This window comes from Artemia franciscana, unplaced genomic scaffold (assembly GCF_032884065.1).
Source record: "Artemia franciscana unplaced genomic scaffold, ASM3288406v1 Scaffold_1921, whole genome shotgun sequence".
Lineage (NCBI taxonomy): Eukaryota > Metazoa > Arthropoda > Branchiopoda > Anostraca > Artemiidae > Artemia > Artemia franciscana.
The window spans coordinates 14851-28955 of NW_027063016.1; the positions used below are offsets into that span (position 1 = coordinate 14851).

The 14105-nt window shown below is 36.5% G+C and overlaps 1 protein-coding gene across 1 annotated transcript in view; it reads left to right on the forward strand.

Moving 5' to 3' along the window:
* The window catches only part of LOC136042749 (DNA-directed RNA polymerases I, II, and III subunit RPABC1-like), a 34863-nt gene that overhangs the window by 2241 nt on the left and 18517 nt on the right, over positions 1-14105 (forward strand). Inside the window, exon 2 of the mRNA XM_065727713.1 lies at positions 6982-7121. Within this exon, the coding sequence (XP_065583785.1) occupies positions 6987-7121 (135 nt within the window). The 5' untranslated portion in view covers positions 6982-6986. The remainder of the gene's footprint in view (positions 1-6981; positions 7122-14105) is intronic.

Genomic DNA, 14105 nt, shown 5'->3' on the forward strand with positions numbered 1-14105 from the left:
AAAATTGAAAAAGAAGAGAAAACATATATATATATAAACTGGGAATTGCACAAATATTTCAATATATTTTGAGAATAGATTAAAGTAATTCGAAAACCTTAAAACAGATACCCAAAACTTGAGGTTTATTATAAATTGTTGAGCTTTAGCATGCTTGGCACGTGAAGATTTTTCCAAGTGTCAATGTTAGAATGAACATTGACAAATTGAAAAACTTTGAAAAAGATTAAAAAAGAAAAAAATTAAAGCATGTTTGTTTTTTTGTATGTTTTAGGGTTTGCATATGACGTCTTAAAAAAAAGAAAAAAAACTGAAAAAAGGAAAAAAACTAAAAAGAAAAAAAAGCTAAAAAACTAAAAAAGCTACAAAACTGAAAAATAGAATAAACTAAAAAAGAACTAAACTAAATTAAAGCATGTTTTTTTGTATGTTTGAGGGTTTGCATATGACACCTGAAAAATAAAGAAGAAAATGAAAACTAAAAAGAAGAAAAAGGTAAAAAACTAAAAAAGAAAAATAAAATTAAAAAGGTAAAAAACTGAAACAGAAAAAAGCTACAAAACTAAAAAAAGAAAAACTAAAAAAGAAAAACAAATTAAAAAAAAGGAAAAACTAAAAAAAAGAAAAAACTAAAAAAGAAAACAAATCAATAAAAAGAAGAAACAATAAATCAATAAAAAGAAAAAAGAAAGACTAAAAAAGGAAAAAACTAAGAAAAGAACTAAAAAAGAAAATATATCTATACTAGCTGTTGGGGTGGCGCTTCGCGCCACCCCAACACCTAGTTGGTGGGGGCGCTTTGCGCCCCCCCCAAGCTCCCGTGCGCGTAAGTCGTCACGCGCCATATTAGTTACGCGCCATTGTAGTTGTGTCCTTGTGTCCCACCTGTGGATATAGATAAAAGAGAAAAGATTTCTCTTTTCGTTATAGATGTATATATGTTTTTAACTACGTAAAGCTTGCGAATATACACCATTCTTCGATGTCCCATTGTCTGTTTACCGACTCTTGAACATGCAACATAAAATTGTCCATGGGAAAAACAATCCGTATTCAGATCTATACCTCATTATTCTAATGATTGCCCTTTAGCTTTGTTGATGGTGATTGCTAATCGAACAATTCCTGTTTCCCGGTCGTCATTTATATTCCCAGTATCCCGGTCGTCATTTGTGTCCCAGTATCCAGTCTGTAATTTCTCTTTGAGTGTCCCGTTCGTCATTTATATTCCCTGTGTCCTGGTCGTCATTTGTGTCCCGGTGTGCCGGTATATAATTTATCTTTGAGTTTCCCGGTCGTCATTTATATCTCCCGGTCGTTTTTTGTGTCCCCAGTCTGTAATTTCTTCTTGAGTGTCCCGGTCGTCATTTATATTCCCTGTGTCCCGGCTTTTAGTTTTCTTTTTCTCCTTTATTTTTCAGTTTTTTTCCTTTTTTTAGTTTTTTTTCTTTTTCAGTTTTTAGTTTTTTTTTTTTTAGTTTTTAGCTTTTTTTCTTTTTAGTTTTTTGTAGTTTTTACATTTTTTTTAGTTTTTTTTTCTTTTTTAGTTTTTAGTTTTTTACCTTTTTTGTTTTTTTAGTTTTTTAGATTTTTTTGTTTTTTTAGTATTTTCTTTTTAGTTTTTTTTGTAGTTTTTACCTTTTTTACTTTTTTCTTCTTTTGTATTAATGCTAAAGCCAAGGTTCAAACCTGGAGCCTCTCGGACCTAGAACCTGAAACATAACGCTTTACCAACTCAGCTACTTCGGCTTGAATACATTCGTTTTGAGCAGCTTCCTCGGGTGTTGCCATTGTAGGTTCTTCAGTCATTTTACAATTAGAAATTTCTCTTTCAACGATCTTCTTACAATTAAAAATTTGTATTTGAACGATATTCTTAAATACCTGTGTCCTGGTCGTCATTTATATTCCCTGTGTCCCGGTATCCCAGTCTGTAATTTCTCTTTGAGTGTCCCGGTCGTCATTTATATTCCCTCTACCCCGGTCTGTAATTTCTCTTTGAGTGTTTTTTCTTTTTAGTTTTTTACCTTTTTTCTTTTTTCAGTTTTCCTTTTCTTCTTTATTTTTCAGCGTCACTATGAAATACATATCGCCGAACCTTTGTTTTTTTTTTACTAAAATCTGGTAGGCATTGATGACCTTATCCAAGTCAAAATCCCAAACCCAATCATCATCGCTATCATTTTCAGTTTTGATATGTTTTGACTCTCCCTGTCCAGGTGGATTTTCATCTAACTGCGCGGTTTTGCGTTCTTTAGCCACAAGCCTGTTTTCTTGCTGTTCTTGTGATTCCTCGGCACGCTTTCTTTTCTTACTTTCTCTATCAGCCGCAAGTTTTTTGGCATAGACTCTTTGAGCAGCTTCCTCGGCTGTTGCCATTGTAGGTTCTTCAGTCATTTTACAATTAAACATTTTTCCGTCCACGATCTTCTTACAATTAAAAATTTGTCTTTGAGCGATTTTCTTAAATACTTTTAATGACGTCATCGTCATAACAAACATGACGACAAGTAACTTCATGACGACATGATGACATGACTTCACTCGACAGACCCACAGAAAAACAACTTATTTTTATATATCTATCTATTTATATAAAAATAAGTTGTCTGTGTGTGTGTGTGTGTGTGTGTGTGTGTCTATCGAGTGACGTCATGTTTGTGTGTCTACTGACGTCATGTTTTCGACTGACAAAATTACAGACCGGGACATCGGGACACAAATGACAACCGGGACACTCAAAGAGAAAGCGACCGGGACACAAGGAATGTTCGATTAGCAATCACCATCAACAAAGCACCGGGACACAAATGACGACCGGGACACAGGGAATATAAATGACGACCAGGACATAAGTAAAAAAAAACTAAAAAAACTAAAAAAAAAGGTAAAAACTATAAAAAATCTAAAAAGAAAAAAAACTGAAAACTTATTAAAAAACTAAAAAAAGAAAAAAAAGAAAAAAGGAAAAAATTAAAAATAAAGGAGAAAAACAAAACTAAAAAAATAAAAAGAAAAAAAAATAAAAAGAAAAAAAAAACTAAAAAAACTAAAAAAAAGTAAAAACCAACAAAAAACTAAAAAGAAAAAAAGGGGAAAAATACAAAAATTTATTTCATCATATGCCATTTCAAAAACGAATGTATATGCAGACCGGGACACCGGGATACAAATGACGACCGGGACAAAGGGAATATAAATGACGACTGGGACACAGGGACACAACTACAACGGGAACGCCGGGGGAACAGGGGGATATATAAATGACGACGGGGACACAGGGAATGTTCGATTAGCAATCACCATCAACAAAGCTCAAGGGCAATCATTAGAATCATGAGGTATAACTAAAAAAACTAAAAAAGGTAAAAAACTAAAAACTAAAAAAAAGACCAACTCAAAAACGAATGTATATACAGACCGGGACACCGGGACACAAATGACGACCGGGACACCGGGACACAAATGACGACCGGGACACAAGGAATATAAATGACGCCCGGGACACTCAAAGAGAAATCACAGACTGGGACACCGGGACACATATGACGACCGGCACACAGGGAATATAAATGACGACCGGGACACAGGGGATATATATATATATATATATATATATATATATATATATATATATATATATATATATATATATATATTCACAGGTAGGACATAGGGACACAACTACAATGGCGCGTAACTAATATGGCGCGTAACGACTTACGCGCGCGGGCGGGCTTCGGGGTGGGTGGGTGAAGCGCCCCCACCAACTAGGTGTTGGGGTGGCGCGAAGCGCCACCCCAACAGCTAGTCTATATATATATATATATAAATAAGTTGTCTGTGTTTGTGTGTGTGTGTCGAGTGACGTCATGTTTGTGTGTCGACTGACGTCATGTTTGTTGATTGACAAAATTACACACCGGGACATCGGGACACAAATGACGACCGGGACACCGGGACATCTATATATATAAAAATAAGTTGTCTGTGTGTCGAGTGACGTCATGTTTGTGTGTCGACTGACGTCCTTTTGTTTATTGACGAAATTACACACCGGGACATCGGGACACAAATGACGACCGGGACATAGGGAATATAAATGACGACCGGGACACAAGGAATGTTCGATTAGCAATCACCATCAACAAAGCACCGGGACACAAATGACGACCGGGACACAGGGAATATAAATGACGACCAGGACACTCAAAGAAAAATTACAGACCGGGACACCGGAACACAAATGACGACCGGGACACCGCGACACAGGGAATATGAATGACGACCGCGACACTCAAAGAGAAATTACAGACTGGGACACCGGGACACAATTGACGACCGGGACACAGGGAAACAACAACAATGGGGACGCCGGGGGGCACAGGGGGATATATAAATGACGACAGGGACACAGGGAATGTTCGATTAGCAATCACCATCAACAAAGCTCAAGGGCAATCATTAGAATAATGAGGTATAGATCTGAATACAGATCGTTTTTACCATTATTCTATATTTACAGGTGGGACACAGGGACACAACTACAATGGCGCGTAACTAATATGGCGCGTAACGACTTGCGCGCGCGGGGGGCCTTTGGGGGGTGGGGGGGGGGGCGAAGCGCCCCCACCAACTAGGTGTTGGTGGCTAGTATAGATAACAGCTAGTATAGATATATAAAAATAAGTTTTATATATGCATGTTTGTTTGTTTGTGGGTTTACTTGTGATGTGTTGTTACCCCAACAGCTAGTATAAAAATAAGTTGTATGTCCGTCTGTTACACTATCTTTACCGTTACATGTTATTACCGTCATAAAAGAAAAAAAAAGAAAAAACTGAAAAAAAGGTCAAAAACTAAAAAAAACTGAAAAAGCTAAAAAAGAAAAAAGTATAAAGAAGAAAAAACTAAAAAAGAAAAAAAAGAAAAAGAAAAAAAACTAAAAAAAAGAAAATTAAAAAATAAGAAACTAAAAAAAGAAAAAAGAAAAAAAAACAAAAAAAAGCAAAACCAAGAAAGGAGAAAAAACTAAAGAAAAAAAGAAAACTAAAAAAGAGAAAAAAAATAAAAAAAAGTTTTAAAAGGTAAAAAACTAAAAAAAAGAAAAAGAAAAAAAGGATAAAAACTAAAAAACTAAAAACTAAAACAAGAGGAAAAAACTGATAAAGAATATAAATTGAAAAAAGAACAAACTAAAAAAAATAAAAAAGGAAAACTAAATTAATAGAAAAACTGAGAAAGCATCAAAATCTAAAAAAAGAAAAAAACAAAAAAGCAATCATTTAAAAAAACTAACAAAAAGGTTTCAATTCTTTTTCATTTTCTCTACCACTCTGTCTTAATCAAGCATTCAGTAATGCTTTTTTTTTTAATAATAAGTATTCTATAAAATTTAGTCTCTTTCAATTTTATTAAATTGTTTGAAATGTAAAAAACTGGTAATTGTACAAATATTTCAATATATTTTGACAATGGATTAAAATAATTCGAAAACCTTAAAACAGAAACCCAAAAGTTGAGGTTTATTAGAAATTGTTGAGCTTTAGAGTGCTAGGTACACGAATAAAGTTTGTCCAAGTTTCAATTAGTGTCAAATGTTACCAAAAATTGAACACCAGGACGAAACACTGGAGCAACGCAAAACCATGATTGCTGTTCAAAGAGAAAGGGCTAGATTAGGAATGTGCAATTTACGTCAACGAAGGCGTGTCGAGGAACTACCAGAGCAACACGAAACCAGGCTTGCAGCTGATAGAGAAGGTAAAAAAGAAAGCGTGTCGCTGTATTGCAAAAGCAATGCATGTATAATCGCCTGGCATTCAGGTACAGCCCAGTCGATAATTATACCTTGAGTAGATGTAGTTTGTGTGTTTGTCCGCATATGACATCATTATAAGTATATAAGGCTTTGTATATGACGTCATTACAAGTATATAAGGGGACGATTCAAAGAGAAATTTCAGTATAAATCCTACAATGGCAGAAGAAACAGCCGAGAAAGCTGCTCAAAGAGTTAATTAAAAGAGAAATTTTAGTATAAATCCTACAATGACAGAAGAAACAGCCGAGGAAGCGGCTCAAAGAGTTAATGCCAAAAGGCTTGCGGCTAGAAGAGAAAGTAAGAAATGAAGCCTGCCGAGGAATCACAAGAACAACGTGAAAACAAGCTTGCGTCTCAAAGAGAAATTACCAAAAAATTGTGCCGAGGCATCACAAGAACAACGTAAAAACAGGCTCGCGGTTGAAAGAGATAATACAGAAATAAATCGTGCCGAGGAATCACAAGAACAACGTGAAAACAGGCTTGCGGCTCAAAGAGATAATGCCAAAAGAAAGCGTCTCGAGGAATCACAAGAGCAACGTCAAAATTATCGCCTGGCATTCAGATACAGTCCAGTCGATGATTATAGCTTGAGTAGATGTGTTTAAATCGGGACTATGTCTAAAATGTGTCCCTATTGCAAGGCCTTGGAATTTAATGGGGAAACAGTGGGGATGTGTCGCGCCTCAGGAAAAGTTAAACTTCCTCAACTGGCTGCACCACTAGAGCCATTGAAGAGGAATCACAAACACAACGTGAAAACAGGCTTGAGGCTCAAAGAGATAATGCCAAAAGAAATCGTGCCGAGGAATCAGAGGAACAACGTGAAAACAGGCTTGCGGCTCAAAGAGATAATATGATATTTTGTATACCTCCCATCAGTTGGAGCAAAAACTTTACTTGTTACTTACCTTGCCGTTGCATCTCATCTATTGACTTCGAGAGGTCCTTTCCCCTCTTTTTTGTTTTCTCTTATTTTAGCTTCCTTTCTCATATAAATGTATATAATATATATAAATATATAAGTTAGAATAGTGAGTAAAATAGGTCTAATTGATTTGTCTTCTTACTGTATTTACCCTCTGATCAAATTTGACTCTTTTCTCTATCTTATTTGTTTAATAAAACATTCCAATGTATATTTATATTATTTCCAGATCAAATGTTTATATTTTTTCCTGAGGAGCCAAAAGTGGGTATAAAAACCATTAAAAGTTTCTGTCAAAGAATGCAAGAAGAAAATATTACTAGAGCGGTTATTGTTGTTCAGCTAGGCATGACACCTTCTGCAAAACAGGTAATGAATGAATGAAATATTTTATTACCCATCAGTACACAAAATGAAAACGATGGAGTGCAAATTGAGAGAAAAACAGGAAAAAAAATAATTACTGTACACAAAAATACATAACACCCATTACGAACAATTAAAAAAGAATACTGATCCAGGGTTGGCCCATTTCTTTACTACACAGGCTAGACGCCATGCCATCAACGCTAAGAATAGGGTTGGTGATCAAATATTTTTGCCTAAGAAAACTGAGTTTGAGACCAACTGGGGAGCTGAAAAAGGAAACTGGTTGAAAAACCAACTGGGGAGCTCTTCCTGTTAATAGGCTCAAGTAACCTGAAAAACAAAAGCTGTCGCTATATGTACGTATGCTCCGCATAATTTAACAGGAAGTGTAATTTTCTTCCTGTTCACTATAGGTGAAAACAAGTTTAGGATCTTTCTATCTTATCATGCCACCATAAAGTAGGCTTTTTTAAGCACCTCTTCCTGTTAATAGGCTCAAGTAACCTGAAAAACAAAAGCTGTCACTTATGTACGTATGCTCCGCATAATTTAACAGGAAGTGTAATTTTCTTCCTGTTCACTATAGGTGAAGACAAGTTTAGGATCTTTCTATCTTATAATGCCACCATAAAGTAGTCTTTCTTAAGCACCTCTTCCTCTTAATGGGCTCAAGTAACCTGAAAAACAAAAGCTGTCACTATCAGTCGTAATCTGGAAACTTTTATATTTTGTACATATTAAACTGTAGACTACCACCTTAATTTGGTAGGCTGTACTTGTGTTAACTGTGTAGCACCATTCATGTTCAGAATAGTCTAGCAATAGCAGTGGCGTATTCAGTAGATGACCTCCCTTCCCCATTTCTGAAATGAATTTAATTTTCACTTACATGTATCGAAGGCGTAAATAATGCTCAATGACCTCCCCCATCCCTTCTATGGATATTGTGTGGATAATGATCCTGATATCCCTTGTTGATTCAAGTTTTGTTCTTGTCTTTTATCCATTATCATCCAAAACAGTCAAACAAGGCAATGTGAGCTGTTCTACTGCCAATAGATTAAGTGCCTGAAACAATAAGCAAATGAAGAAATTAAAACAGAAGTTGTACTGCTTGTTTTGGCCTGTTTTACCAATTGTCTGGTCTAATTGTTGTAATAAGTCCTTGTTATTTCGATGTTTGCTTGGTTCTTGAATTTAAAAATTGTGCTTAAGTATATTTGATGTTGACTTGTTAAATTTAAAGAGTGAGATCGAACAACGTTTTTTTTCTAAACTTAGACTGGAAGATATGTTTTTTTTTCTTCTTTGAGGAAGGGGGGGGGGGTAAATAATTTTCTTTCTTCGTATCTCTAGGTTTGCTGTTAAAACTCGTTTGAATTATCATTCTGACATTGGAAAATGTCTCGTGCTTCTATTTTCAAACACGTATCGTCATATAGAAGTTTTGAGTTTCATTTATTTATTGACATCGATTTCTGGTAGTTTTATGCTTCGAATATTGTTTGACTTTATTTTTTCTCATTCTCGGCTTAGTGGAGCTCTTTACTTTCCTTTGAAAACTTTTTTTGTGGAAAAAAAATTTAATTAGTTTTTGTCCGTTTTTTATTGACATAGTCTTTTTCATGGAAAACATAATATTTTACTTTTTTCAGTTTTTATGGCACTTGGTATTAATCAAGTGACATATAGCAATTGCCAATTCTGTCGGTCTGTCTGTCTGTCGGTCCCGGTTTTGCTACTTTAGGCACTTCCAGGTAAGCTAGGACGATGAAATTGGGCAAGCGTATCATGACCGGACCAGATTAAATTAGAAATAGTCTTTTTCCCGATTTGACCATCTGGGGGGGTGAGTGGGGGGCCGGTTAATTCGCAAAAAATAGAAAAAATGAAGTATTTTTAACCTATAAGCGGGTGATTGGATGTTAATGAAATTTGATGTTTGGAATGATATTGTGTGTCAGAGCTCTTTTTTTAAATCCCGACCGGATCTTATGACATTGGGGGGGATTGGAGGGGGGAACCTAAAGTCCCGGTTTTGCTACTTTAGGCACTTCTAGGTAAGCTAGGACGATGAAATTTGGCAAGCGTATCAGGGACCAGACCAGACTAAATTAGAAATAGTCGTTTTCCCGATTTGACCATCTGGGGGGGGGGGGGGAGTGGGGGGCCGGTTAATTTGGAAAAATAGAAAAAATGAAGTATTTTTAACCTATGAGCAGGTGATTGGATCTTAATGAAATTTGATGTTTGGAATGATATTGTGTCTCAGAGCTCTTATTTTAAATCCCGACCGGATCTGATGAAATTGTGGGGAGTTGGAGGTTGGGGGGACCTAAAATCTTGGAAAGCACTTAGAGTGGAGGGATCGGGATGAAACTTGATGGGAAAAATAAGCGCAAGTCCCAGATACATGATTGACATAATCGGAACTGATTCGCTCTCTTTGGAGTAGTTTGGGGGGGGGAGTAATTCTTAAAAATTAGAAAAACTGAGGTATTTTCAACTTACGAACGGGTGATCGGATCTCAATGAAATTTGATGTTTAGAAGGATATCGTGTCTCAGAGCTCTTTTTTAAAATCCCGACCGGATCTGGTGACGGGGGTGGGGAGTCGGGAGTGGGAAACCTAAAACTTGGAGAACACTTAGAGTGGAGGGACCGGGATGAAACATGATGGGAAAAATAAACACAAGTCCTAGATAGATGATTGACATAAACGGAACGGATCCGCTCTCTTTGGGGTAGTTGGGGGGATTTCTGAAAAATTTAAAAAATGAGGTATTTTTAACTTAAGAACGGGTGATCGGATTTCAATGAACTTTGATATCAAACAGTTCGTGGTAACGAACTGTAGTAAGGAGCGACCCGGCTCAATAGTAACCAAAACTCTAAAAAATTGAATTTTAATATCAATAGCTACATCAAAAGAATCGCATTTTAATGCTGATTTTAAATATATAAGTTTCATCAAGTTTAGTCTTACCCATCAAAAGTTACGAGCCTGAGAAAATTTGCCTTATTTAAGAAAATAGGGAGAAACACCCCCTAAGAGTCGTAGGATCTTAACGAAAATGACACCATCAGATTCAGCGTATCAAAGAACCCTACTATAGAAGTTTCAAGCTCCTATCTACAAAAATGTGGAATTTTGTATTTTTTGCCAGAAGACAAATCACGGGTGCGTGTTTATTTGTTTGTTTTTTTTCCAGGGGTCAACAAGTGGCCCTAGAATGTCGCAAGAGGGCTCATTCTAACGGAAATGAAAAGTTCTAGTGCCCTTTTTAAGTGACCAAAAAAATTGGAGGGCATCTAGGCCCCTTCCCACGCTCATTTTTTCCCAAAGTCAACGGATCAAAATTTTGAGATAGCCATTTTGTTCAGCATAGTCGAAAACCATAATAACTATGTCTTTGGGGATGGTTTACTCCCCCACAATCCCTGGGGGAGGGGCTGCAAGTTACAAACTTTGACCAGTGTTTACATATAGTGATGGTTATTGGGAAGTGTACAGACGTTTTCAGGGGGATTTTATTTTGTTTGGGGGGGGGCTGAGGAGAGGGGGCTATGTTGGAGGATCTTTCCTTGAAGGAATCTGTCATGGGGGAAGAAAAATTCAATGAAAAGGGTGCAGTATTCTCTAGCATTACTATAAGAAAACAATGAAAAATAAACATGAAAACGTTTTTTCAAATGAAAGGAAGAAGTAGCATTGTAACTTAAAACGAACAGAGATAATTACGCATATGAGGGGTTCTAAAAATACTTTAGCACAAAGAGCGAGGTATTTAGGAGGAGATAAATACCTTGCTCTTTATGCTAAAGTATTTTTAGTAATTTCAACTATTTATTCTACGGCCTTTCTGATTCAGGGGTCATTCTTAAAGAATTGGGACAAAACTTACGATTTAGTGTAAAGAGCGAGGTATTAACGAGGGTACAAACCCCCTAGTATACATAATAAAAATATAAGGTTATGAAAGTTTGTTATTTAAGTTAATTCTTAAGTTACGTGTATTTTTTACTAATAAAAACGTTCATTAAAAATTAAAAGTTCTAGCTGCCTTTTTAAGTAACCGAAAAATTGGAGGGCAACTAGGCCTCCTTCTCCACCCCTTATTTCTCAAAATCGTCTGATCAAAACTAAGAGAAAGCCATTTAGCCAAAAAAAGAATTAATATACGAATTTCATTTTAATAATTTATGTGCGGAGAGCCAAAACCAAACATGCATTAATTCAAAAACGTTCAGAAATTAAATAAAAAAAACTAATTTTTTTAGCTGGAAGTAAGGAGCGACATTAAAATTAAAACGAACAGAAATTACTCCGTATATGAAATGGGTTGTCCCCCCTCCGCAATCCCTCGCTCTTTACGCTGAAGTTTGACTCTTTGCCACAATTTTACTTTTTAAAACAATTAAAAGCTTTAGCGTAAAGAGCAAGGGATTGCGGAGGGGACAACCCATTTCATATACAGAGTAATTTCTGTTCGTTTTAAGTTTTAATGTCGCTCCTTACTTTCAGCTAAAAAAATCATTTTTTTTTATTTAATACATACAATTAATAATAATAATTGTCACATACACACGAAAATAAGTCGACAAGTATACACAAAATTATAATATATACAATTAACAACAATACTACTTCCCACTACTTCCCAGGCGAAGTAGGGAAGCATACTACTATGCATCACTACTTCCCAGGCGAAACATTGATTTACCTTGATGTTCAAACAGTTCGTGGTAACGAACTGTAGTAAGAAGCGACCCGGCTCGATAGTAACCGAAACTCTAAAAATGGAATTTTGATACCAATTAGTTTTACCCATCAAAAGTTACAAGCCTGAATTTGCCTCATTTTAGAAAATAGGGGGGAAACACTCCCTAAAAGTCATACAATCTTAACGAAAATCACACCATCAGATTCAGCGTATCAGGGAACCTTTTTATAGAAGTTTCAAGCTCCTATCTACAAAAATGTGGGATTTCGCATTTTTGCCAGAAGACAGATCACGGATACGTGTTTATTTGTTTTTATGGCACTTGATATTAACCAAGTGACATACAGCAATCGCTAATTGTGTCGGTCTGTTGGTCTGTCTGTCTGTCCTGGTTTTGCTACTTTAGGCACTTCCAGGTAAGCTAGGACGATGAAATTTGGAAGGCATATCAGGGACCGGACCAGATTGAATTAGAAATAGTCGTTTTCTCGATTTGACCACATGGGGAGGAGTGGGGGGCCGGTTAATTCGGAAAAAATAGAAAAAAATGAAGTATTTTTAACTTACGAATGGTTGATCAGATCTTAATGAAATTTGATGTTTGGAAGGATATCGTGTCTCAAGGCTCGTGTTTTAAATCCCGACCGGATCTGGTGACATTGGGGTGGGAGTTTGGGGGGACCTAAAATCATGGAAAACGCTTAGAGTGGAGGGTCGGGATTAAACTTGGTGGGAAAAAGAAGCAGAAGTCTTAGATACGTGATTGACACAATTGGAACGGATCGGCTCTATTTGGGGGAATTTGGGGGAGGGGCTAATTCTGAAGAATTAGAAAACATGACGTATTTTTAACTTACGAAGGAGTGATTAGATCTTCATGAAATTTCATATTTAGAAGGATTTCGTTAATCAGATCTCATATTTTTTATCTCAACCGGATCCAGCGTCATGGGGGGGGGGACCGGAAATCTTAGAAAATACTTAAAGCGGAGAGATCAGAATGAAACTGGATGGGAAGAATAAAAACAAGTCTAAGATGCGTGACTGACATAACCAGACCGGATCCGCTCTCTTTGGTGGAGTTGGAAGTGGGGTAATTCGAAAAAACGAGGTATTTGTAACTTACGAACGGGTGATCAGATCTTATTGAAATTTGATATTTAGAAGGATCTTGTGCTTTAAAGCTCTTATTTTTAATTCCGATCAGATCCTGTCACATTGGGGGCAGTTAGAGAGGGAAACCGGAATTCTTGAAAAACGTGAAAATTGGGGCATTTTTATCTTACGAATAGGTGATCGGATCTTAATGAAACTTGATATATAGAAGGATCTTATGTCTCAGATGCTCCATTTTCGACTCGAATTGGATCCGGGGACATAGGGGTTGGAGGAGAGAAACAGAAATCTTGGAAAACGCTTAGAGTGGAGAGATCGGGATGAAACTTGATGGGAAGAATAAGCACAAGTTCTAGATACGTGATTGGCATAATTGGAACGGATATGTTCTCTTTGGTGGAGCTGGGGGGGGGGTGTTAATTTGGAAAAATTAGAAAAAACTGAGGTATTTTTAACTTAAGAACGGGTGACCGGATCTTAATTAAATTTGGTATTTAGATGGAATTCGTGTCTCAGAGCTTTTATTTCAAATCCTGACCAGATCTGTTGACATTGGGGGAGTTGGAGGGGGAAATCGGAAAGCTTGGAAAATGCTTAGAGTCGAGGAATCGGGATGAAGCTCGGTGGATAGAATAAGAAAATGTCCTTAATACGTGATTGACGTAACCGTACTGGATTTGTTCTCTTTGGGGGAGTTGGGGGGAGGGGTTCAGTGTTTTGGTGAGTTTGGTGCTTCTGGACGTACTAGGACGATGAAAATTGGTAGGCGTGTCAGGGAGGATCACAAATTGATTTGATAAAGTCGTTGTCCCAGATTCGACCATCTGGGGGGCTAAAGGAAGAGGAAAAATTAGAAAAAATTAGGTATTTATAACTTACGAGTGGGTGATCAGATCTTAATGAATTTTGATATTTAGAAGGGCATCGTGACTCAGAGCTCTTATTTTAAATCCTGACCGGCATTAAGCCTCTGATTTTCCTTTTAAATCAATCTATTGATTCTTAGAATTTTGTTAGAGCTCATACCATATGAACTCTTGGCTCTTAGCTCTTTTGGCCTCGTCACAAGTGCCATATGAGCTCATAGCTCTTGTTTTTTGTTTTTGTTTTTTGTTCGTTTGTTTTTTGTTTTGTTTTTTCCAGG